At 39.2% G+C, this 27,064-nt stretch overlaps 1 protein-coding gene across 1 annotated transcript in view; it reads right to left on the bottom strand.

Annotated features, from left to right (window-relative positions):
• The window catches only part of LOC128656209 (ceruloplasmin-like), a 208,642-nt gene that overhangs the window by 59,714 nt on the left and 121,864 nt on the right, over nucleotides 1-27,064 (bottom strand). The window contains 4 exon segments of the mRNA XM_053709992.1: nucleotides 2,585-2,735; nucleotides 2,942-3,153; nucleotides 11,951-12,100; nucleotides 13,618-13,757. Coding sequence (XP_053565967.1) covers nucleotides 2,585-2,735; nucleotides 2,942-3,153; nucleotides 11,951-12,100; nucleotides 13,618-13,757 — 653 coding nt within the window.

Below are 27,064 nucleotides of genomic sequence, written 5' to 3'. Positions count from 1 at the left end.
GTGATGTTGAAAAACATCATCTTTAGAGTCATCTGAAATCTGATCAAACTGTCACACCACAGTATAGAGGCTGCTGCAACACAGGCTATAACAGCTGGCCTGAATAAAATAAAAACACTTGCTGCAAAGCCTTTCTGTGAAAAGACTCTCTAATTTCTTGTCCATAGAGTCCTTAAAAGAAGTACTATCCTCCAAGGGAATAGTAGTATGTTTCACTAAGGTGAAAATGGCTCTGTCTACCTTAGGGATGGTCTCCCAAAGCTCTAAATTAGCTGACGGTAACAGAAACATCAGGAGCTTTACCAGTAGGTTTGAAAACCAGATTCAATTGCTCAACTGAATTTTCCACCACTGGTTTAGGATCTTGTACTCCTAAGGTACATAATACTTCCTTAAAAATGTACAAAGGTGTTCCAATTTAAATACCAAAGAGGCTGAATCTGAGTCTTGTTCTTTGACAGACTCCTGCTCATCAGAAATATATTTACCAACAGAAGACAAATCTTTGGTGTCCGAATATGAATCCTTTAGAAGATGTTTGGTTGGATTAGCCTTTAGCGAACCAGAATGGGAAGATAAATCCACAGTAGCTTAATTGTAAGACCTAGATCTTTTATTCTTATTTGGAGGAGGCATAGCCGCAAACATCACAGAAACAGTAGAGCGCACACAATCTTTAAATCCTGGAGAAAAATCTGAAGCACTAGACAAAGAATAGACAGAGGGAGGACAGACTCCTTTAGATGCAAGGGCAGCATTCAATGTATTGTCATGCATCAAGGGATCCATACAAGAAACGTTGTGCTGGGGGTACGATAGTAATACATTTGAACAATACTTATTTAAATTGAAATGCAAAATCAGTGGCTCTAACCTATAAAGGATCTAATTTATCAGTATTGGGGACAGTTCCTGTATGCTCCATAGCATATAAATGTAATTCAGTAAAACACCACAAAATTAATATGAATGGAATTCAGAAGAATTTCAGTTCAGGGATCTTTAATTAAAAAAAATCAGAGAATAACATTAGAGATATAACAGGCAGAAACTGTAGGACCTTACTGGGGAACGACAGGCTAAAGTTTTAGCAAAAGATTTGTCAAAATAACTATATCAATAATTTGACAATAAGTAGAAAAAAACCCCAGTGATACTCTTGAAATAGTTGGCAGTCTTGCTCCTCAAAGAAAATGTATAACATCTCAGGAGCGCAGGAGATGAGATGCGATAAGAGCTGACCTCCTCAGTAGCACACTCACATTACATGGCAGAAGAAAAATGCAGAAAAAAATTAACCGGTGTGCTGCCAACTATTATGTATTGCAGTCTGAAGCGAGCTACTCTGAGTTGAAAGGTACTGGAGATAAGAGCTGCATCACTCAGCCAGCGTGTGTTATGTGAAAGCAGGTAGGAGAACACTTTTTGAGCGCTAGTGTTGGGGAAAAGTGAATATGAAAATATAAAAATATGTAATAAAACTGAAAAGATCCCCAAAGATGGAACCAACACAAAATTGCACCTGTCAAAAGCACTATGAGGTCCCCCAGCAAAACTCTCTACCTTAAATCATTACACACGAGAAACACATAATCTAACTAAATCTACTGGTGTAATCTGTCTATACAATTTGTCCCCTGACTGTGATGTACTGTGTGAAAACTGTACCTACTAATAGCCGGTGGGCTATGTGAGGACAAAATGTGAGTATGGACTTACATAGACTGCATTCACTCTACTGTGTTTACCCCCAGCAGACATGCCTGCTTTCAGTAGAGAGCCCATCCGTTGCTGAGTACGTCACAGGAGAGGATCACTGTAAGGAGTTTCTTGATGACCCAACAGGAGGTGGTTAAGGGACCAACCCCGCAACACCGGTGGCTGGCTTGTGACTCTTACCAGGACTAATCATGTCACTACCCTATACTCCAATTTCTTCTCTGACTTTCTGTAGCAGCTCTGAGGAGAAAATGGACCTCAAATTGGTCTGAGGGCCCACTCAACAAAGAATCTTAAGAAACTCTTTGGGGGCAAAGATAAGCCTGGCTTATCAATGAGGTAGGATGGTTAGAATAATCTTGGAGTTTTGGGGAATCTTTGCCTCCTTCTAGTAGCCAGGAGTTGAATCCCAAAATTAATTAACTTGTGGACTCCCAGCACCTTATAGGAAAAAAAGTTAACTGTAACTTGAAAGCTATTTTTATTTTATTTACAAAATACCCAAGACAAACTATTCAATCTTAAAATCTTCCAAATCTCATGTGCTTTAATGAGGTGCCCCTCAGTGTATAATGTACCATTTCACCAAATAATTATTATTGTTCTTTAATTGTGCAAACTGAAATTAAAATTTGATTAATAGTATGTTGAGTATTTGCCCCCACCATATAACAATGACCTGTATCTGAAAAAAACAATCCATCATTTTTATTTGCCCATCAAAAGATTTGAGGACACAACTAAAGCCCATAATCCCTTACTCATTTAATGCATGTCCCTTACTATATTGCCCACAATGGATGCTAAAAAAATACAATATATTCAGTGGACAAATTGGGTGTAAAACAAAGTAAGTTTTTCTTACAGTGCATCATGTTGGACTCTTCAAAATCTGGATCTTCTTTTTTTACATTCTGTGGACTCTTGGTAAACAAAGCAATATTGTCATCCAAATACCAGCTCTGATTCTCATCAAATACTGTCGGCATCATGAAGAAATTGTGAGCTATTCCCCGCTGAAAATATGAAAACATAATTACCGCCATTTGAAGCATCAAAGTTACCCCCACAATGCTAAAACAAAAGAACACAGTTATGATTTCATAAACTGACAGAAGTTAATATTTTAGTTATATGATATATTTAAGATTAGACGGCATCACAAGATACACTTTGATATAATGGCATTCCCTCTATCTATTTTCATTAGTAAGGTACTTACCTGTTTGTCATTCTCTAAATATTTACAAATTAATAGAGGTCCCACAAGACCAGAATTAGTGTCTTTTATAGGATCAACAGAGGAGAAGTAAAGCCAGGTCAAACAGTTTAGGTCATGCATGGTGGAGCCCACATTGTTTGGTACATCCCATTCATATGTGAAGGTTTCCCCTGGAGCCACATGAGAGGCTTGTGAAGGAATAGCTTCCATATCTGTATAAATATGAGGACAAATATACATATATATTGGATTACTCGAAATTCATAAGCCGCATAGAAAGTTTTGTCATTTAAACGGCTAGAAGACTAATGAAAAACCTGTTAAATGGACATTACAGTCAAATGTGAAATGTACAATTGCATCTCATGTTGGTTTAGAAGCATTTTTCAAAACACATCTACTGGCAAAAAAACTTCTAGCAAAAGCTATCACTGTGTTTCTGCTCGTGGCACAAACCTGGAATTCACTATAATAGTTATAACAGATTTTCTTACATTCAGATCTGAATCTGAGGTAGTCAGTGCTTGGTTTAATAGGGGTATTGAGTCACATCTCTAGGATTCAGGTCCATATACCACTGGTCCTTTGAAGAAGTGGCTGGGAACACTATTACCCCCAAAGAAGCAACACAATATTTTAGAATATTTTCTCTATTGAGAGACTGAGTGCTTTCATTGTGCAGCTTAAAAGATTAGTCAGTTTGAGGAATTACATGAGAGAAAACTACTATCCATCTACTATTACTGTCTGTATCAAAGGTCACAATTTCCTAAAATTGGTTATAGGAAGACAAGGGAAATAGAGGGATTATTGGCAGTGTGCTATTATCATTATGAAATCTGCTTTTCACTGGGTAACCTTGTATTAACTGTAGTTTGCCTAATATATTTAACTGCCTAAAATGTATCCCTTTAACACTGAGCACTGTTGGTGAATTTAATGATACAGCATTCCATATTTAGTGAGCGGTCTGAAAAGTGTCTGAGAACTGCTCTTGCTATTCAGTTTTACCATTTGCCTCTTGATAGGTATTGGCTAAAAGTCGAGATAACAACCATGATCATATGATTTAGAAAACCTGATTTGACTATAGGATACCAACTCCTATAAAGAAGATAAAAAAATGTCTTAAACATTTTTATTTATTTTCTGATTCAGACAGAGCATAACATATTAAAAAATGTTCTACTTCTTATTCTGTTATCAAATCTACAACATTCTAATTGTATTCTTTGCTAAAGAGATATCTAGGTAGGCGTCTGGAGTGCTAAATGTCAGGAACTAGTGCTATCATCTAGCGTTCTTGCAAATGGATAACATTCTTGCAAAACTGCTGTCATATAGTGCTGCAGACACGTGCACGCTCCTAAGCTTAAACCACTGGTTTTCAACAAATGAAACCAAGAGAACAAAAAAAATGGTTAATAGAAGTAAATTAGAAAATTGTTTAAAATTGCATGCTGTGAGGTTGATTTAACAAGCAGCGAATGCTGCCATTTACCCCCGTAGTTACCAGATCACTGGAAACAATAGTTAAGACCCTCTGAGGCAGCGGGCAGCAATCCTCCCGATCGGGCTGATTGAAACCCCCTGCTAGCGGCCGATTGGTCAGGAATGTGCAGGGGGCAGCAGTATTGCACACATGAAATTCTTGTGCAATGATAAATGCCGACAGCGTATGATATCGGCATTTATCGATGTTGGGCGAACATGATCTGCTACAGATATAATTCTATTTAATTCATCAACATGCTGGATTTGCTTGTTGCAGAACATTTTACTGACATGGTTTGTAGCCAGCTTACGCAAATGGAACTTTAATGAGATTGCAAATTTATGTGCAGTACTTACACATAACTTACTTATTTGTGTGCAATATACCTACATGTATGTCATGTGAAGAGCTATGTGTCTCGCTGATGTTTACATTTGTTATTGCTTATCCTTTTAAAACAGAATTAAAAAGTGATCACTGATTTAGAGATTTTATTGTGTATAGGACATACAGAGCATAGGTATCCTTGCATCTGCTCAGAATGCGCGATATTGCTGAAACAGTGATGCCGTTTACTAGAAGCATCTGAGTTAATACACATGCATAGACAATCTACTTTTAATACCAATGGAAATGCAATGTGAATTTTCTATTTAGACTTTAATATCTGTTTAAAGATTTTTTTGCATAATAAAAATTTATATTTTTTATTCTCACTTTTTCGTTAACTTTGCTGTATGTATAAAGCACCATTTTTACTTTAATGTACCCTATACCTTTATATATATATATATATATATATATATATATATATATATATACAGATGAAAACTTTGTCCAGCAGTATCTCAATATTTCCTATAAGCACATGTATCTAAGGGCAATTTATCCCTGTGCTAATATTAAAACATGATTATATTATTCATAATTTAAACAGATATGACACCCAAAATTTCCTTTCATTATTCAGATAGAGCATACAATTTTAAACAACTTCTTAGTTTACTTCTATTAGCTAATTTGCCTCATTCTCTTGGTATCCTTTGTTTAAAAGCATACCTAGGTAGGCTCAAGAGCTGGAAGCTAGCTGCTGATTGGCGGCTGCACTTGTATGCCTCTTGTCATTGGCTTAACAATTGTGTTCATCTAGCTCCCAGTAGTGCATTCCTGATCCTTCAATAAAGGATACCAAGAGAATGAGGCAAAATTGATAATTTAAGTAAATTGGAAAGTTACTTAAAATGTATGCTCTATCTGAATCATGACATAAACGTTTTGGGCTTCCTGTCCCTTTAATAAATCTTTGCAATGTGGCTCTTAAAATGAATTGATAGACTTAAATTACACAACAGGAATTTGTAAAAGAAAAGGTATTTGACATCACAGTTTGTTGGCATCTAAAACAAATGATCTAAAACTCAGAAAATAATATATTTTGGAGTGCAAGCACTTTCTGCTCCATCCTCCCTAATGGTCATGTAATGAGGAACCGTGGCACAGAGCACTGCTTTTATTGTTTTTAGCCCCCTTTAGAGAATGACAAAGCAAGATATAAAGGCCTATTTATTACAGGTCTGTCGGACCTGATCCGACAGTGCAGATCAGGTCCGACAGACCTTGCTGAATGCGGAGAGCAATACGCTCTCCGTATTCAGCATTGCACCAGCAGATCTTGTGAGCTGCTGGTGCAACGCCGCCCCCTGTAGATTCACGGCCAATCGGCTGCCAGCAGGGGGGGGTGTCAATCAGATCGGGTTGAATTGTGGCAATGTCTGTCCGCCTCTTCAGAGCAGGCGGACGGGGTTATGGAGCAGCGGTCTTTAGAAACACGAGCCATTCGGAGCTTGATAAATGGGCCTCATAGGCTTGAAACTGCATATACTGTACCTGTTGATACAGCATAAGAAAGATTTACAGCACAAATGTATCTATTTTTTTATATATTAATATTAAATGTTTAAAATATGCTGTGTAAGTGCACTGTAGTAGAGAGAAATCTGGGAATTTCAATTTACCTTTAAAGGGACATTAAAGGGTTATGAAACGCAAAAAGTTATTTTGTGATTCAGATACAGCATGCAATTTTAAACAACTTTCTAATTTATTTCTATTATCATTTTTTGTATTTTGATATCCTTTGTTAAAAAGCAGGGGGACATAAGCTCGGGAGCCGGACCATTTCTAGGGCACTATCGGCTAGATTTAGAGTTTTGTCGGTAACGACCCGCGTAGCTAACGCTGGCTTTTTTCTGGCCGCTCCTTTAAAATAACTCTGGTATTGAGAGTCCATATAATGTCAGCGTTAGGCTCCAAAAAAGGAGCGTAGAGCATATTTAACGCAAATGCAACTCTCGATACCAGAGTTGCTTACGGACGCGGCCAGCCTCAAAAACGTGCTCGTGCACGATTCCCCCATAGGAAACAATGGGGCTGTTTGAGCTGAAAAAAAAAACACCTGCAAAAAAGCCGCGTTCAGCTCCTAACGCAGCCCCATTGTTTGCTATGGGGAAACACTTCCTACGTCTGCACCTAACACTCTAACATGTACCCCGAGTCTAAACACCCCTAACCTTACACTTATTAACCCCTATTCTGCCGCCCCGCTATCGCTGGCCCCTGTATATTATTTTTAACCCCTAATCTGCCGCTCCGTAAACCGCCGCTACTTACATTATCCCTATGTACCCCTAATCTGCTGCCCCTAACACCGCCGACCCCTATATTATATTTATTAACCCCTAATCTGCCCCCCACAACGTCGCCTCCACCTGCCTACACTTATTAACCCCTAATCTGCCGAGCGGACCTGAGCGCTACTATAATAAAGTTATTAACCCCAATCCGCCTCACTAACCCTATAATAAGTAGTATTAACCCCTAATCTGCCCTCCCTAACATCGCCGACACCTAACTTCAATTATTAACCCCTAATCTGCCGACTGGAGCTCACCGCTATTCTAATAAATGGATTAACCCCTAAAGCTAAGTCTAACCCTAACACTAACACCCCCCTAAATTAAATATAATTTTAATCTAACGAAATTAATTAACTATTATTAAATAAATTATTCCTATTTAAAGATAAATACTTACCTGTAAAATAAATCCTAATATAGCTACAATATAAATTATAATTATATTATAGTTATTTTAGGAATAATATTTATTTTACATGTAACTTTGTAATTATTTTAACCAGGTACAATAGCTATTAAATAGTTAAGAACTATTTAATAGCTAAAATAGTTAAAATAATTAAAAATTTACCTGTAAAATAAATCCTAACCTAAGTTACAATTAAGCCTAACACTACACTATCAATAAATTAATTAAATAAAATACCTATAATTATCTACAATTAAACCTAACACTACACTATCAATAAATAAATTAAATGCAATATCTACAAATAAATACAATGAAATAAACTAACTAAAGTACAAAAAATAAAAAAGAACTAAGTTACAAAAAATAAAAAAATATTTGCAAACATTAGAAATATATTACAACAATTTTAAACTAATTACACCTACTCTAAGCCCCCTAATAAAATAATAAAGCCCCCCAAAATAAAAAAAATGCCCTACCCTATTCTAAATTACTAAAGCCCCCTTAAATAAACCTAACACTAAGCCCCTGAAGATCTCCCTACCTTGAGTCGTCTTCACCCAGCCGAGCCAAATTCTTCATCCAAGCGGAGCAAGAAGAGGTCCTCCATCCGGTAGAAGTCTTCATCCAAGCGGGGCAGAAGAGGTCTTCCATCCGATTGAAGTCTTCATCCAAGAGGCATCTTCTATCGTCATCCATCCGGAGTGGAGCGGCAGCATCCTGAAGACCTCCGACGCGGAACATCCATCCTGGCCGACGACTGAACGACGAATGACGGTTTCCTTTAAATGACGTCATCCAAGATGGCGTCCCTCGAATTCCGATTGGCTGATAGGATTCTATCAGCCAATCGGAATTAAGGTAGGAAAAATCTGATTGGCTGATTGAATCAGCCAATCAGATTGAGCTCGCATTCTATTGGCTGATCGGAACAGCCAATAGAATGCGAGCTCAATCTGATTGGCTGATTGGATCAACCAATCGGATTGAACTTGATTCTGATTGGCTGATTCCATCAGCCAATCAGAATATTCCTACCTTAATTCCGATTGGCTGTTAAATCCTATCAGCCAATCGGAATTCGAGGGACGCCATCTTGGATGACGTCATTTAAAGGAACCGTCATTCGTCGTTCAGTCGTCGGCCAGGATGGATGTTCCGCGTCGGAGGTCTTCAGGATGCTGCCGCTCCACTCCGGATGGATGACGATAGAAGATGCCTCTTGGATGAAGACTTCAATCGGATGGAAGACCTCTTCTGCCCCGCTTGGGTGAAGACTTCTACCGGATGGAGGACCTCTTCTTGCTCCGCTTGGATGAAGAATTTGGCTCGGCTGGGTGAAGACGACTCAAGGTAGGGAGATCTTCAGGGGCTTAGTGTTAGGTTTATTTAAGGGGGGTTTGGGTTAGATTAGGGGTATGTGGGTGGTGGGTTGTAATGTTGGGGGGGGTATTGTATGTTTTTTTTTACAGGCAAAAGAGCTGAACTTCTTGGGGCATGCCCCGCAAAGGGCCCTGTTCAGGGCTGGTAAGGTAAAAGAGCTTTGAACTTTAGTAATTTAGAATAGGGTAGGGAATTTTTTTATTTTGGGGGCTTTGTTATTTTATTAGGGGGCTTAGAGTAGGTGTAATTAGTTTAAAATTGTTGTAATATATTTCTAATGTTTGTAAATATTTTTTTAATTTTTGTAACTTAGTTCTTTTTTATTTTTTGTACTTTAGTTAGTTTATTTCATTGTATTTATTTGTAGGAATTGTATTTAATTTATTTATTGATAGTGTAGTGTTAGGTTTTATTGTAGATAATTTTAGGTATTTTATTTAATTAATTTATTGATAGTGTAGTGTTAGGTTTAATTGTAACTTAGGTTAGGATTTATTTTACAGGTATATTTGTAATTATTTTAACTATTTTAGCTATTAAATAGTTCTTAACTATTTAATAGCTATTGTACCTGGTTAAAATAATTACAAAGTTACCTGTAAAATAAATATTAATCCTAAAATAGCTATAATTTAATTATAATTTATATTGTAGCTATATTAGGGTTTATTTTACAGGTAAGTATTTATCTTTAAATAGGAATAATTTATTTAATAAGAGTTAATTAATTTCGTTAGATTAAAATTATATTTAATTTAGGGGGTGTTAGTGTTAGGGTTAGACTTAGCTTTAGGGGTTAATACATTTATTAGAATAGCGGTGAGCTCCAGTCGGCAGATTAGGGTTAATAATTTAAGTTAGGTGTCGGCGATGTTAGGGAGGGCAGATTAGGGGTTAATACTATTTATTATAGGGTTAGTGAGGCGGATTAGGGGTTAATAACTTTATTATAGTAGCGCTCAGGTCCGCTCGGCAGATTAGGGGTTAATAAGTGTAGGCAGGTGGAGGCGACGTTGAGGGTGGCAGATTAGGGGTTAATAAATATAATATAGGGGTCGGCGGTGTTAGGGGCAGCAGATTAGGGGTACATAGCTATAATGTAGGTGGCGGCTCTTTGCGGTCAGCAGATTAGGGGTTAATTATTGTAGGTAGCTGGCTGCGACATTGTGGGGAGCAGGTTAGGGGTTAATAAATATAATATAGGGGTCGGCGATGTTAGGGCAGCAGATTAGGGGTACATAAGGATAACGTAGGTGGCGGTCGGCAGATTAGGGGTTAAAAATATTTAATCGAGTGGCGGCGATGTGGGGGGGCCTCGGTTTAGGGGTACATAGGTAGTTTATGGGTGTTAGTGTACTTTAGAGTACAGTAGTTAAGAGCTTTATGAACCGGCGTTAGCCCAGAAAGCTCTTAACTACTGACTTTTTTCGGCGGCTGGAGTTTTGTCGTTAGATTTCTAACGCTCACTTCAGGCACGACTCTAAATACCGGAGTTAGAAAGATCCCATTGAAAAGATAGGATACGCAAATGACGTAAGGGGATCTGCGGTATGGAAAAGTCGCGTCTGAAAAGTGAGCGTTAGACTCTTTTTTGAGTGACTCCAAATACCGGAGGTAGCCTAAAACCAGCGTTAGGAGCCTCTAACGCTGGTTTTCACGGCTACCGCCAAACTCCAAATCTAGGCCTATGTCAGCAGTTTTGCAATTTTTTTTATCCGTTTGCAAAAGCACTAGATGGCAACAATATTTCCTGCCATGTATGCTTCAGGCACATACCTAGGTTTCTCTTCACAAAAGAATATCATGGGAGCTAATTTGATAATAGAAGTAAATTGAAAACTTTTTTTTTTTTTTTAATTGCATGCTGTTTGAATAACTAAAGACAAATTTGGGGTTTCATATTTCTTTAAAGTCAAATTTAAAGGGACATTAGCTTGCTGGGCACAACTACAATAACATGGTCACCACTCATACTCATCTTGCTATTGTTTTTACTCCCTTCAGCTTTTTGTTTAAAAGGTGTTCTTGGAGTGTAGCTATGCTATAACTGTGTGGCAGAGGCAGTGCACATTAGCAGATCAGCAGCATTGACAGCTGTACAATTGCATCTGGTTGGCGAGTAAGATAAGTATCTATATTGCTCTATATTATTCATAAACCGTTTTAAAGTAACATTTAAAGTGTATATACAAAAGGAAAGAACATAAACCTCCCACCCTGTATTATGAAAAAGCAGCTAGTTCACTGGTCTATAGATGTTCACCACAGAGGGCCGATCATCTAAAGCTCTCCTCACTGGTGAGATTATCTAACAGCCTCATCAGTGATGTGAGGTACCTAAAACTATTTTAGAAAATGAATGTTTAACTTGAGAGCTCTTTATCTCACTGTGCAGGGTTCTGGAATCTGCAGGGGGCGGCATTGCACAAGCAGTTCTGGTGAACTGCTTGTGCAATGTTAAATTCAGCGATGTCTGTCGGACATGATACGCTACAGAATATCATGTCGGACAGACATTGATAATTCGGCCCCTATGTCTTAAAATAACAGCTCTCAGGAAAGCTGCAAGTACATGAGGAAAATTAATAGCATGGTGAGTATCAATCAGTTTGTTGTGTCCAGCAATTTTATCTGTTTACTCATTCAAGATACAGATAGGGAATGTAATTTTTAGAGACTTTTGTATTTACCTCTGTTATCAAATGTACTTTCTTTTCTTGGTTTCCATGGTCAAAAGCCTGATTGGTGGCTACACACATATACCTCTTGTCATTGGCTCACCAGCTGTGTGCAACTAGATCCTAGAAGTGAATTGCTGCTCTTAAGCTTACTTTGACTATGTGCTTAACTTTTTCTCAGACGTTAACTACATAGTTATATGCTGGCAACAGTAAAATAATAATATGCTCTAATGTATTTTATTTTTGTATTTATGAATAAATAAAAATATTTGTTGCATTTTGCACTTTGTTTTTAATATTTATTCTTGAATTCACGATTCCTATGATTAAAATTGTAATCACCTTCAGAAATGTTGGTTTTGTAGACTTAGACTGCCCCTTCCATCTCTTTGCTGTAGCTCACTCCATGAGCCTGAATACTGTATGGCCGGCTTGCGTTATTCCTGAATGTCACTTTGATAGAATCTCCTACTTTTGCAAAAATAACTGGTCCTAGTTAAAATACAAAGCACAACGTGAGAAATAGTTAATATTTGTCTCAATAGCTATAGTTAATATTTAATAACTATTACCAGCACATAGATCACTTAATATTGTCTGTCTATGTATAACATTTAAAGAAATAAATATTTTTCTTATCCAGTTACTGAATTTCTCAGTGAGTTATCTGTTGATGTGGTGAGAAGTTATAGTAATATCCTTTTTCCTTTTTGGTCTTTACATTTTTGTGTTAATATCCTGACTTTCACTTTGTGTCCTAACAATAATTACACATAGGGTACCAATATTTTCAGGGTAACGTGAAAGGTCAAACTGCAGTGAAAAAAATATTTCTAATTATTCTGTTAATAGGACAGGAAACCCAAAATTGTTCTTTCATGATTCAGATAGAGAATACAATTTTAAACAACATTCCAATTTATTTCTATTATATATTTTGCTTCATTCTTTAGGTATCCTTTGTTGAAGAAATAACAATGCATATGGATGAGCCAATAACACTAGGCATGTATATGCTTCCACCAATCAGCAGCTCCTGAGCCTATTTAAGGTTATCAAGAGAATGAAGCCAATGAGATAATAGAAGTACATTGGAAAGTTTTTTTAAAATTGCATGCGCTTCTGAATCATGAGAAAAAAAAATGTGTTTCATGACCCTTTGACATTGTGTTAAACATGGTTGCCAATTCTATGGAAGCTGATAAATATGATGTTTAAAGAGGAGGAGTTTAGTTCCAATTACCATCCACTGATCAGGTAGTTATTTGGAGACTCTCTTTTCAAAATAATTGAGCAAATTTGTATCCATCTTAATTTGTTTAAATATTATTCGATACCAGGCAACATCAACCTTCCTTTGCAACCCTTTTTGGTTTCATGATGTGCCAATCTATGCCCAAGCACAAATTGCATGCATCGTTTTTCTAAATAACAAAGAAGTCTCTGTAGGGAGGGGAAGCCTGAGGGTAATGTATAGGTCTTTAGCATTGACAATTATTATTGGCTCATCTGCTTTTGACTGAGCACACCCCCAATTATTGATTTCTGGAGATGCAAATGACTAACAGTTCTAGTTAATTAGATTTCATATCAAACCCTTTTCAATTGCCCCTTCCCAATAGCATTATTTTTTCATACACAAGCTTCTAATGCTCATAAACCTAGAATGTCTACAATTACTTGTGTAATAGAAAAAAGCACCAAGGCACTCCTTATGTTACATAGGAGACATTATTCTGGTTTTCATAAAAGAATGGAAAATATTGAACTGTACTATGAAACATCTCAATGGATTGTCTATTGTCACTTTAGATTGAAAGTCATCCAAATAATATGCAACTTTCTACAACAAACCTGCTCACACACATTTCTAGTTAAATAAGTTTTGGCAGTTTCCTTGCTTTACTTTATTTCATGAATAAAATATCCTTCTGCTCTACATAACCTTACAACAACCCTACAGCAGAATGAATACTTTGTATAAACAACATGAATATGTGAAAAATTACCCAGGATTCCTAGGTGTGCTTCTTCAGTGGACCTCGTTTTCTGTTTGGTGAAAGTTGAATCTGTATATTCCACATACACTGCCTTTTTATAGGATCCTCCAATTCTTACATCATTTTGCTCGAAAAAGGCAACCGATTCACTGTGAATATTAACAGTAACATAAATACAAACAAGAAGTCTATGTAAAAAATAATTATTAATAAAATTAAGGGAATAGCAGCATTAAAATAGTCTGTGCTAAGATCTCTTAGTAGAGTAAGTACAGGTAAGTATTAAATATTACAATAACTGCAGAAGGCCAAAAACTAATTTATTAAAATAAAAACTATTTTAAAGGCACATAAGTAGACACAATAAATGGTATTCAGGTGCTCTACCACCCACATAGGGCTAGATCAGTACATTTCAATCACCACAATGTCCCTTCACTAATGTCTTCAGAGTTAAACGTATATCCGACACGCGTTGCACCTAATTGACAGGCTTTTTCAAGGATATAATGTGTATACTGTCACCAGTTATTTAAATGTTTCAAATGGACTATACAGACTGAATGTGGAAAACATGTATCCTCCTTTAAACTATGTTAATTATATTAGATGGTTTATGGTTCACCAGTCTTTTAGTAATTATTTATTTGTTATTGGTTACACTGGTATTATTATTTAATTAGGATTGTAACTTTTGTTATTTTTCTTTCTTACACGTTATCACATATATGTCTCATGTTATTAATGCCTCATGAGTATTGATGGCTACCAACCCCAAAGTGTTACACAGCAAATAAATCTTAGTGGCAACATTTTTGGACAGGGCCAACATATATATGCAGGTGAGAATCATTAGTCCATCCCTTGCGACGAGCATGTAGCATATATCTTAGATAATTTGAGAGGAGTAAGATACCATTTCAACAGGAACTTAAAATAAGATTCTAATACAGTAGTGCAATGAATCCACTTCTTAGTAGACATAATAGCCTTCTTCAATTCCTTGGCTAAGAACTGTCTCATAATTTCTCTCTCCCAAGCTCTGGTTTGCAAGGGTTTGCCCACACTATAATCCTCTAGTAAGATGGTATGATGTACCGTTAAAGATTTCACTAATCTAGTACCTACCTGCCATCTCTTCTCCCAGTTTGCCCCATGAATAAGAAAACCTAAGTAGTCTAGTACTCTCAAAGTGCAACCAAGACAGATTCACAGACACATGGTCCTTAATCTGCTCAGAAGTCCCAGTTTATCTTGGCTATATAACCCTTAACATACCCCAAGCACTCCATAATGCTTCATTCATATTAGTCATACCCCTAAATAAGCCTTTAAGACTATGAATTGGAGATCAATGGGGAGCTACTCCTTTATGGTATCTGAGTGAATGTCAGGTCTTACAGCTGCGTAAGATTATCATTATCATTACTGATGTGCTACACCTAGATTCTATATTTAGGTATCCAGGGGATATACAGTATTCTAGGTTTCGACCCACTGGGAAGAGATGCTTCTTCTACTTTATACCAGCTTGGGATTTCTGCCTTAATACTCCATGTGTGACAACCTTGCAGCATCATGATATAAAATACATTAGGAAGAGCAACACCACCACAGGAGAAAGCGTGCTGTAAGATCTTGTAGGCAACAGTGGGCTTTTCCCTTGCCACACATAATCTAAGAATAGTTTATTTAACGGTTTCAAATATTTCTGCAGTACTGAGAAAAGAATACATCTGAAAAGGCACAATGCCTTAGGTAGTATAGACATCTTCAACGCTGCAGTACACCCCATCCAAGATATCTCCTTTAAATCCCAACTATGAAGCAAGACTCTTAGGTCACAGGCCAATAAAGCATAACACTTACAATCTGATCTAGTTCAGCACCTAAAAGCACATCAGTATGTCTAATATTAGTCACCCAGTAAAATGTATACTCCCACAGAGATTCCAGTGTTGCAGCCAGGAGTGTAATAGCCAGTGTCTCTATCTTGGCAAAGTTTACTTTTTACTAGCTAATCCTCACAAAGTCCCAAGAAAGTTAAAAAACTTCTGATGGAGGCTTCATGGTAAGTCACTAAAATCATAACATTGTCAGCAAACAGGGCAATTTCTCTTGTTAAGTGTATCCAGTCCACGGATCATCCATTACTTATGGAATATATTCTCCTTCCCAACAGGAAGTTGCAAGAGTCCACCCACAGCAAAGCTGCTATATAGCTCCTCCCCTAACTGCCATACTCAGTCATTATCTTGCAAGCCTCAACATAGATAGGAGGTTGTGAGAGTCTGTGGTTTTTTATACTTAGTTTATTCTTCAATCAAAAGTTTGTTATTTTTAAATGGCACCGGAGTGTGCTGTTTTATCTCAGGCAGTATTTGGAAGAAGAATCTGCCTGCGTTTTTTCTATGATCTTAGCAGACGTAACTAAGATCCATTTGCTGTTCTCACACATTCTGAGGAGTGAGTTACTTCAGAGGGGGAATGGCGTGCAGGTTTTCCTGCAGATAAGGTATGTGCAGTAAAATATTTTTCTAGGAATGGAATTGACTAAGAAAATACTGCTGATACCGAAGTAATGTAAGTAAAGCCTTAAATGCAGCGATAGCGACTGGTATCAGGCTTATTAATAGAGATACATACTCTTATAAAAATGTGTTTTAAAACGTTTGCTGGCATGTTTAATCGTTTTTTAACGTACATTGGTGATAACACTGTAATGTTGGTATAGCCTTAAATGCAGTAAAAGCGACTGGTATCAGGCTTATTAATAGAGATACATACTCTTGTAAAAATGTGTTTTAAAACGTTTGCTGGCATGTTTAATCGTTTTTTAACATATGTTTGGTGATAAAACTTATTGGGGCCTAAGTTTTTTCCACATGGCTGGCTTAAATTTTGCATAGAAACAGTTAACTGAAGCTTCCCACTGTTGTAATATGAGTGGGAAGGGCCTAATTTTGCGCTTTTTTGCGCAGTTAAAATTACAAAATGAATCATCCAGATTCCCTCAGCAGTCCTATGAATACTACAGGACATTTCTAAAGGGCTAAAAAGACTTCCAAAATCGTTTATAGGGAAGGTAATCCACAGCTCTGCTGTGGCAGTTTGTTGTGTCTGTTTTTAAAAACATCTATGTCGTTTTTTTTTTTTTTAACTGTTTTTTGCATTAAGGGGTTAATCATCCATTTGCAAGTGGGTGCAATGCTCTGTTACCTTATTACATGTACTGTAAAAATTTCGTTTGTTTTTCTGCCTTTTTCACTGTTTTTCAAATTTTGACAAATTTGTTTCTCTTAAAGGCACAGTAACGTTTTATATATTTGCTTGTTAACTTGATTTAAAGTGTTTTCCAAGCTTACTAGTCTCATTATTAGTCTGTTCTAACATGTCTGACATAGAGGAAGCTCTGTGTTCATTATTTTTTAAAGCCATGGTGGAATCCCATCTTAGAATGTGTACCAGATGTACTGATTTCATGTTAAACAATAAAGATAATTTGTTGTCTTTAAAAACATTATCACCAGAGGATTCTGTCGTGGGGGTAGTTATGTCCGACTAACTCTCCCCACGTGTCAGACCTTTTGACTCCCACTTTAGGGACTCACGCTCAAATTGCGCCAAGTACATCAAGGGCACCCATAGCGTTTATTTTACCAGGGGATTCTGTCGAGGGGAAAGTTATGCCGACTAACTCTCCCCACGTGTCAGACCCTTCGACTCCCCGCTTCAGGGACTCACGCTCAAATGGCGGCCAAGTACATCAAGGGCGTCCATAGCGTTTATTTTACAAGACATGGCAAAGGTGGTGAATAATACTCTGGCAGCAGTATTAGTCAGACTACCTGAAATTAAAGGAAAGCAGATAGCTCTGGGGGTAGATACAGAGCATACAGACGCTTTAAGAACCATGTATGATACTACCTCACAATATGCTTAGTCTGTGGGTGATTTTTTTTTTTTTTTTGACTCAGGGAAGATGATTTAACCTGATTCTGATATTTCTACATTTAAAATTTATGCTTGAGAACCTCCACTTGTTGCTCAGGGAGGCTTTGGCTGCCCTGAATGAATGTGTACAATCGCAGGGCCAGAGAAATTGTGTAGACTGGATAAATAATATGCAGTGCCGGGTGTGTACTGATGTTTTTTCCAATACCTAAAGAGGTTTTATTAAATTTTTTTTAATAAGGAAAGGGATAGACCAGGTGTGCCGTTCTCTTCCCCTCCTATTTTTTAGAAGAATGTTTTCTAATAGTTACGACCACACGGGACTTCTGGCAGACAGTTCCTAAGGTGGAGAGAAGAGTTTCTACTCTAGCTAGGCGTACCACTACCTCTGGCGAGGACAGTTGTGCTTTTTTAGATCCAATGGATAAAAAATGTTTATTCAACAGGGTTTTATCCTGCAGCCCCTTGCATACATTGCTTCTGTCACTGCTGCTGCGGCGTTCTGGGTTGAGTCTCTTGATGAGGCTTTACAGTTAGCGACTCCATTGGATGAATATATTTGACAAGCTTATGCTAGCCAATTCCTTTGTTTTCTGATGCCTTTGTTCATTTGACTAGACTAACGGCTAAGAATTCTGTTTTTTACTATACTGGCGCGCAGAGCGCTATGGCTTATATCATGGTCAGCTGTCGTGACTTTAATAAATAAGCTACTTAACTTCCCTTCAAGGGGCAGACCCTATTCGGGCCTGGTTTGAAGGAGATTATTGCTTATATCACTGGAGGAAAAGGTCATGCCCTTCCTCAGGATAGGTCCAAATCAAGGGCCAAGAAAGGTCTAATTTTCGTGCCTTTTAAAACTTCAGGGCAGGTGTGGCATCCACTTCCTCTAAGGCAAAACAAGAGGGAATTTTTGCTCAGTCCAAGGCGGGTCCTGGAGACAATCGGACCTGGAACAAAGATAAGCAGGCCAAGGAGCCTGCTGCTGCCTCTAAGGCAGCATGAAGGAACGGACCCCTATCCGGTAACGGATCCTATAGGGGGGCAGATTTTCATTCTTCGCCCAGGCGTGGGCAAGAGATGCCCAGGATCCCTAGGCATTGGAATTTATATCCCAGAGATATCTTCTGGATTTTCAAAGATTCCCCCCCAAAAAAGGGGAGATTTCGCCTTTCCAATTATCTGCAAACCAGATAAAGAAGGAGGCATTCTTACATTGTGTACGAGATCCATCCAGTTCCAAGAGAGGAACAGGGACAGAGTTTTTACTCAAATTCCTCAGAATTCCGTCTTTTAAGATGGAAACTATTCGTACCATCTTAACTATGATCCAGGAGAGTCAATAGAGGACTACAATGGATTTGAAGGATGTTTATCCTTCACCATCGTTTTTCAGGTTTGCCTTTCTAGACAGGCATTACCAGTTTGTAGCTCTTTCCGTTGGGATATCTACAGCCCCAAGAATCTTTATGGAGGTTCTGGGGTCACTTTGGTGGTCCTTAGGGCCGCGGGGCATAGAAGTGGCCCTTATTTAGACGACATCCTGATACAGGCGTCAAACATCCAAATTGCCAAGTCTCATACGGACGTAGTACTGCATTTCTGAGATCACATGGGTGGAAAGTGAACAAGGAAAGAGTTCTCTATCCCCAATCTCAAGGGTTTCCCTCTTAGGGACTCTGATAGATTCTGTAGAAATGAAAATTTACCTGACGGAGTCCAGGTTGTCAAAGGTTTCTAAATTTCTGCCGTGTTTTTCATCCCATCCGCGCCCTTCGGTGGCTCAGTACATGAATGAAATCGGCTTAATGGTAGCGGCAAGGGACATAGTACCGTTTGCACTTCTACATTTCAGACCGCTGCAACTATGCATGCTCAGTCAGAGGAACAGGGATTACACAGGTTTGTCCCCCTGTTAAACCTGGACCAAGAGACCAGAGATTCTCTGGTGACTATGTCGGGTCCATCTGTCCAAGGGTATGACCTTCCGCAGGTCAGATGGGACAATTGTTACAATAGATGCCAGCCTTTTAGGTTGGATGCAGTCCTGGAACTCCCTGAAGGCTCAGGGATAGTGGACTTAGGAGGAGACCCTCCTTCTAATAAATATTCTGGAACTGGGAGTGATATTCCATGCTCTTCAGACTTGGCCTCAGTTAGCAACTCTGAGGTACATCATATTCAGTCGGACAATATACACGACTGTGGTTTACATCAGCCATCAAGGGGGAAAAGAAGTTCCCTAGCGATGTTAGAAGTCTTACAATAATTCACTGGACAGAGACTCACTCTTGTCTATCAGCTATCCATATCCCAGGTGTTGAGAACTGGGAGGTGGTTTTTTCTAAGTCGTCAGACTTTTCTTCCGGGGGAGTGGGGATTTCCTCCGGAGGTCAAGACCAAGCAGGAGAGGGCTTTGGTGCTTTTTGTCAGCGCCTGCGTAGCCAACGCAGAACCTGGTATGCAGATCTGGTGGACATGTCATCCTTCCATCACGGTCTCTGCTTCTGAGACAGGTCCCTCTACCTCAGGGTCCTTTCAACCATCTAAATAGAATCAATCTGAGATGGACTGCCTGGAGACTGAACGCTTGATGTCATCAAAGCATGGCTTCTCAGAGTCAGTCATTGATACCTTAATACAGACATGAAAGCCTGTCTCTAGGAAAATTGAACATAGATATGGTGTAAATATCTGATTGTTATGAATCCAAGGGTTACTCATGGAGTAAAGTCTGGATTCCCAGGATATTATCTTTTCTCCAAGATGTTTTGGAGAAAAGGGTTGTCAGCTAATTCCTTAAAAGGGACAGATTTTTACTCTGTCTATTTTTTTTGCACAAGCGTCTGGCAGGTATTCTAGATGTTCAGGCATTTGGTCAGGCCTTTGGTTAGATCCAAGCCTGTGTTTAAAACTGTTGCTCCACCATGGAGCTTAAACCTGGTTCTTAAGGTTCTTCAAGAAGTTCCGTTTGAACCTTTTTTGTTCCATAGATATCAATCTTTATCTTGGAAAGTTCCTTTTGGGTAGCTATTTCCTCGACTCGTAGAGTCTCCAAGTTATCTGTGTTACAATGTGATTCTCCTTATCTGGTCCTTCGTAAGGATAAGGTAGTCCTGCGTACCAACCTGGGTCTTTTCCTAAGGTGGTATCTAACAAGAACATCACTCAAGAGATAGTTGTTCCATGCTTGTATCCTAATCCTTCCTCAAAGAAGGAACGTCTATTACACAATATTGGACATGGTTTGTGCTTTAAAGTTTTACTTACAAGCTACTACAGTTTTCATCAAACGTTCACCTTGTTTGTTGTCTATTCTGGACAGAGGAGAGGTCAAAAGACTTCGGCAGCCTCTCTGTCTTTTTGGTTAAAAAGCATAATTCATTTAGCTTATGAGACTGCTGGACAGCAGCCTCCTGAAGGGATTACAGCTCATTCTACTAGAGCTGCGGTTTTCACTTGGGCCTTTTTTAAATGTGGCTTCTGTTGAACAGATTTACAAGACGGAGTCTTGGTCTGCGCTTCATACTTTTTCAAATTTAACAAATTTGATACCTTGCTTCTTCGGAGGCTATTTTTGGGAGAAAGGGTTTCTTACAGGCAGTGGTAACTTCCGTTTAAGTACCTGCCTTGTCCCTCCCATCATCCGTGTACTTTAGCTTTGGTATTGGTATTCCATAAGTAATGGATGATCCGTGGACTGGGATACACTTAACAAGAGAAAACATAATTTATGCTTACCTGATAAATTTATTTCTCTTGTTGTGTATCCAGTCCACGGCCCGCCCTGTCACTTTAAGGCAGGTAATTTTTTAATTTGAACTACAGTCACCACTGCACCCTATGGTTTTTCCTTTCTCTGCATGTTTTCGGTCGAATGACTGAGTATGGCAGTTAGGGGAGGAGCTATATAGCAGCTTTGCTGTGGGTGGACTCTTGCAACTTCCTGTTGGGAAGGAGAATATATTCCATAAGTAATGGATGATCCGTGGACTGGATACACTACAAGAGAAATAAATTTATCAGGTAAGCATAAATTATGTTTTTTTCAGTAACTTCTCTAAACTTCAGGGCAGAGGTCCTAATCGTTTCAGCCAATGGCTCCATAATTAAACTTTCATGATTCAGATAGAGCATGCAATTTTACGCAACTTTCTAATTTACTCCTATTATCAATTTTTCTTTGTCTCTTGCTATCTTTATTTGAAAAAGCAAGAATGTAAGGAGCCGGCCCATTTTTAGTTCAGCACCTGGGTAGGCACTTTCTGATTGGTGCCTAAATATAAATAAATATAGCAAGAGAACAAATAAAAATTGATAATAGGAGTAATTAGAAAGTTTGCTTAAAATTGCATGCTCTATCTGAATCATGAAAGTTTAATTTTGACTAAACTATTCATTTAATGCAAATATCATCAAACAAAAGTGGTTGGCCTTGCCTAGTGCAATTTGATATTTTGAATTCCACAGAGTGGAATCCTATCCCTTTAACATTGGCAAATGGATGAAAGCACAGCACTTGGATAGAGACAATAAAAGACCTTATCATGCACTTTCTCACCATCTAGGGAAAGGGCTACCATGGGGGCACCTATTCTTTTGACCTCTGAAAAGACTTTCAGCAGTTAACAAGTATTGTCTGGACCATGACGACCATAAAAGAACCTCACTTGGTCCACAAGTATAATAGATGGCAAAAGGTGAACCAAGCTGTTAGCAATGAGCTCTGAATACAATTTGACATCTAAATTAATTAAGGAAATGGGTCTACAGTTTCTGCAGTGCCTAGGGCTCTTACCCAGGATTGTGTCAAACCCAGCTTTCTAACAAATACTATTGATGTCTCTTTAAAAAGCTCCCTTTTGCAAGACCTTATGTTGGATGTTATGTGCCTTTAAGAGACAGCTTTGTTCCATTAAATTTCTCCATCTGTCAATCACATTTTTGTGGAAGTTCCATTCACTGATGTGATGTGTGACTGACTAATTGGTTTCACCTGAATTAGAGTTTCCACCTGTTCAGGAATGACCCGAGCAGTTCAGGTTTTCATTTGTGTGTCCGGGGGGTTTGACACATCTGGATATGTAAATGTCTGGGTTTGGGGGAAACAGCCACGGCCAAAATTGTGACATTGTGCATTTGCAACTTACAGCACATGCCTACAGTTATTTCTCTCTTGTGTGTGTATGTATCTTTGTGTGGGAGTGAGTCTGTGTTTGTGTCAGTGTGTTTCTGTGTGTGTGTGAGTCTGTGTTTGAAAAAGTGACAGTATTTGTTGTGTGTGAGAGAGAGAGTGTTTGAGTTTGTGTGTGAGAGAGAGTATGTGTGAGTGTGTATTAGTGTGTAAGATTGTGTAAGTGTGTGTGGGTGTGTATGAATATCTATATGCGACTTTGTGTTTATGGGCTATTATCAGTGGCGGCTGGTGAATTTTTAAGATGGTGGTGCACAAGACCCCGCCCCTTTGAGCAAGCCATGCCCCTTTGAGAAAGCCACACCCCTCAAATGGATGCACCCATTTGAACCAGCAGTGTTTTTGGTCGTTGTCTTGTTGAAATATCCAGCCCCGGTGTAACTTCAACTTTGTGACTGATTCCTCAACTTTATTCTCAAGTATCTGCTGATACTGAGTGGAATCCATGCGACCCTCAACTCTAACAAGATCCCAGTACCGGCACTGGCCACACAGCCCACCAGCATGATGGAACATCAACCAAATTTTAATGTGGGTGGCAAGTGTTTGTCTATGGAACGCTGTATTCTTTTGCTGCCATGCATAACACCCATTGTTATGTAACTCAATCTTTGTTTCATCAGTCCACAGCATCTTCTTCCAAAATTAAGCTGGCTTGTCCAAATGTGCGTTTGCATACCTCAAGCGACTCTGTTTGTGATGTGTGTGCAGAAAAGGCTTTTTCCACATCACTCTCCCATACAGCTTCTCCTTGTGAAAAGTGCGCTGAATTGTTGAACACTGCACAGTGACACCATCTGCAGCAAGTTGATGTTGTAGGTCTTTGGAGGTGGTCTGTGGGCTGCTTTTGACCGTTCTCACCATCCTTTGCCTTAGCCTCTCCGATAATTTAATTAGCCAGCCACTTCTGGCCTTAACAAGAACTATGCCTGTGGTCTTCCATATCCTCACTATGCTCACTATTTTTCTCACAGTGGACACTGACAGCTTATATCTCTGCAATAGCTTTTTGTAGCCTTCCTCTAAACCATGATGTTGAACAATCTTTGTTTTCAGGTCATTTGAGAGTTGTTTTGAGGCCCCAATGTTGCCACTCTTCAGAGAAGAGTCATAGAGAACATCTTGCAATTGGCCACCTTAAACCTTTTCTCATGATTGGATGCACCTGTCTATGAAGTTCAAGGCTTAATGGGCTCACCAAACCAATTTTGTGTTCCAATTAATCAGTGCTAGGTAGTTACAGGTATTCAAATCAACAAAATGACAAGGGTGCCCAAATTTATGCACCTGTCTAATTTTGTTTTGATGCATATTGCGCATTTTCTGTAAATCCACTAAACCTCATTTCACTACTGAAATATTACTGTGTCCTTCAATTATTTGATAGATCAAAATGAAATTACTGATCCAAACCACCAATTATTTATAAATGAAAATCATAGAAATTGTCAGGGGAGCCTAAACTTTTGCATACAACTGTATATGATTTCATGCACTCAAACTGTATTAAAGTAGCTATGCACGTGCTCAGCATCATATCCAGAGGTTGTCTTTGGGAAATAGACGTATGAGTGCTGCCAGCATTGCTGCAGAGGTTGAAGGGGTGGGGGGGTCAGCCTGTCAGTGGTCAGACCATAGGCCGCACACTGCATCAAATTGGTCTGCATGGCTGTCATCGCAGAAGGAAGCCTCTTCTAAAGATGATGCACAAGAAAGAACGCAAACAGTTTGCTGAAGACAAGCAGACTAAGGATATGGATTACTGGAACCAGGTTCTGTGGTCCGATAAGACCAAGATAAATTTATTTGGCAAATGGTGCCAAGTGTGTGTGGCTGCAACCAGGTGAGGAGTACAAAGACAAGTGTGTCTTGCCTACAGTCAAGCATGGTGGTGGGAGTGTCATGGTCTGGGCCTGCATGAGTGCTGCCGGCCCTGGGGAGCTAGAGTTCATTGAGGGAACCATGAATGCCAACATGTACTGTGGCATACTGAAGCAGAGCATGAGCCCCTCCATTCAGAGACTGGGCCGCAGGGCAGTATTCCAACATGATAATGACGCCAAACACACCTCCCAGACGACCACTGCCTTGCTAAAGAAGCTGAGGGCAAAGGTGATGGACTGGCCAAGCATGTCTCCATGTCTGTGGGGCATCCTCACACGGAAGGTGGGGGAGCGCAAGGTCTCTAACATCCCCCAGCTCTGTGATGTCATGGAGGAGTAGAAGAGGACTCCAGTGGCAACCTGTGAAGCTCTGGTGAACTCCATGCCCAAGAGGGTTAAGGCAGTACTGGAAAATAATGGTGGCCACACAAAATATTGAGACTTGGGAGGCGGAGCCTATAGCTGAAGTGGCCGGACGCATCTGAGTGGAGCTCCTGGCTTTAAATCTACTTTTTAGGGAATACATTCAATTTACCAGCCCAAAGCACTGGGTTCAAAGTCTCTTGAAGCTCCCTGAAAAGATTTCAGTTCTGAAAGATTCTAAGGACGGGTGAACTCTCTATATGATCGCTGACAGCCTATGCTCTTCAGTTGAGCTACATTGTGGTCGCCATTTTTAAGTGAGGCCTATTATCTCTAAAGCCGGGGCTACCGCACAATACCCCCCCCCCCAGGAAACCGTGTTACAGAGCAGATACTTAATACTACTATTTAAAACCTATATCTAATGTGTTGGCATGACGCATACATCTATAGGACACACCAAATGTACTAAGGCATGTAATCAATCTCTTTGTACACATGGAGGATACTAAAGGACCATCACCTACACTTGTAGATGTCTTGAAGGCTCATTACAAGGCTCTAATTGAGGCAAACAGAGCAGCTTTCGACCCTTCCAAGGTGGTCTTACAAACAAGTGATGCTACAAGGAACCTTACCGCTACCCTACCACATGATTACAGGGCTAAGGAACCATGGCACCTATTACCCCAGCTGCAATGCCCGTTAAATACCCCTGGTTGTCACTGATGGTTCAGAGAGAGCCCAGTTGTTGAGGGGAAACCTGGAACTGGACACCCCTTGAGAACAGAACACAGCACATACAGTGTGGTCAAGATTCAGACAGGGAGCCAGAAACAAGAGTAAAAGCTGAGATCAATGTCCCAGCTCAATGATCTGGAATCCTGCAATTATATCCAGCTCCCTTACTGAAACGGATCACGACTGCTGATCGCATGGTTTTGCCATGTGGTCCCCAGCCAGATGTCTGTGCGGCACCATGCAATCAGCCAATAGGATTGAAGTTCAATCCTATTGGCTGATTGGATCATTAGTAATTGTAACTTAGTTAGTTTAAGTTAGGGGGGGTGTTAGGGTTAGGGTTAGACTTAGATTTAGGGGTTAATAAATTTAATATAGTGGTGGCGACTTTGCGGGCAGCAGAATAGGGGTTAATAAGTGTAGGTAGGTTGCGGCGACATTGGGGGTGGCAGATTAGGGGTTAATAAATATAATGTAGGGTTCGGCGATGTTGGGGGCAGCAGATTAGGGGTTCATAACTATAATGTAGGTGGCGCCGGTGTCCAGAGCAGCAGATTAGGGGTTAATAATATAATACAGGTGTCGGCGATGTCGGGGGCGGCAGATTAAGGGTTAATAAGTGTAATATTAGGGGTGTTTAGACTCAGGGATCATGTTAGGGTGTTAGGTGTAGACATTAATAGTATTTTCCCATAGGAATCAATGGGGCTGCGTTAGGAGCTTTACGCTGCTTTTTTGCAGGTGTTAGGTTTTTTTTTCAGCCGGTTCTCCCCCATTGATTCCTATGGGGGAATCATGCACAAGCACGTTTTACCTGCTCACCGCTAACGTAAGCAGCGCTGGTATTGAGGTGAGATGTGGAGCTAAATTTTGCTCTACGCTCACTTTTTTGCGGCTAACGCCGGGTTTCTAAAAACCTGTAATACCAGCGTTACTGTAGGTGAGCGGTGAGGGAAAACTGCTCATTAGCACCGCACAGCCTTAACGACAAAACTCGTAATCTAGCCGTTTGTATTTTCTTGAAAACACATAACTTTGAGTATAATTTATAATTGCATATTTAACCGTATACCAATTATTATTGTACCGCTTATTATGTTTGTGGAATGTTTGATCTGTGTTGTGTTTTATAACAACCTCAATTAAAAAAAAATATTATAATTGGAGTAAATTAGAAAAAAAAAAAAATATTGACACTTTGGGCCCAATTTGGACATTTCCACTTAGGGGTGTACTTACTTTTGTTGCCAACGATTTAGACATTAAAGGCTGTGTGTTGAGTTATTTTGAGGGGAAAGCAAATTTACACTGCTATACAGGC

This window comes from Bombina bombina, chromosome 4 (genome assembly GCF_027579735.1).
Source record: "Bombina bombina isolate aBomBom1 chromosome 4, aBomBom1.pri, whole genome shotgun sequence".
In the NCBI taxonomy this organism is placed as follows: domain Eukaryota; kingdom Metazoa; phylum Chordata; class Amphibia; order Anura; family Bombinatoridae; genus Bombina; species Bombina bombina.
The sequence above is the reverse complement of the archived record's forward strand: the minus strand, read 5'-3'. Positions and strand labels throughout refer to the sequence as shown.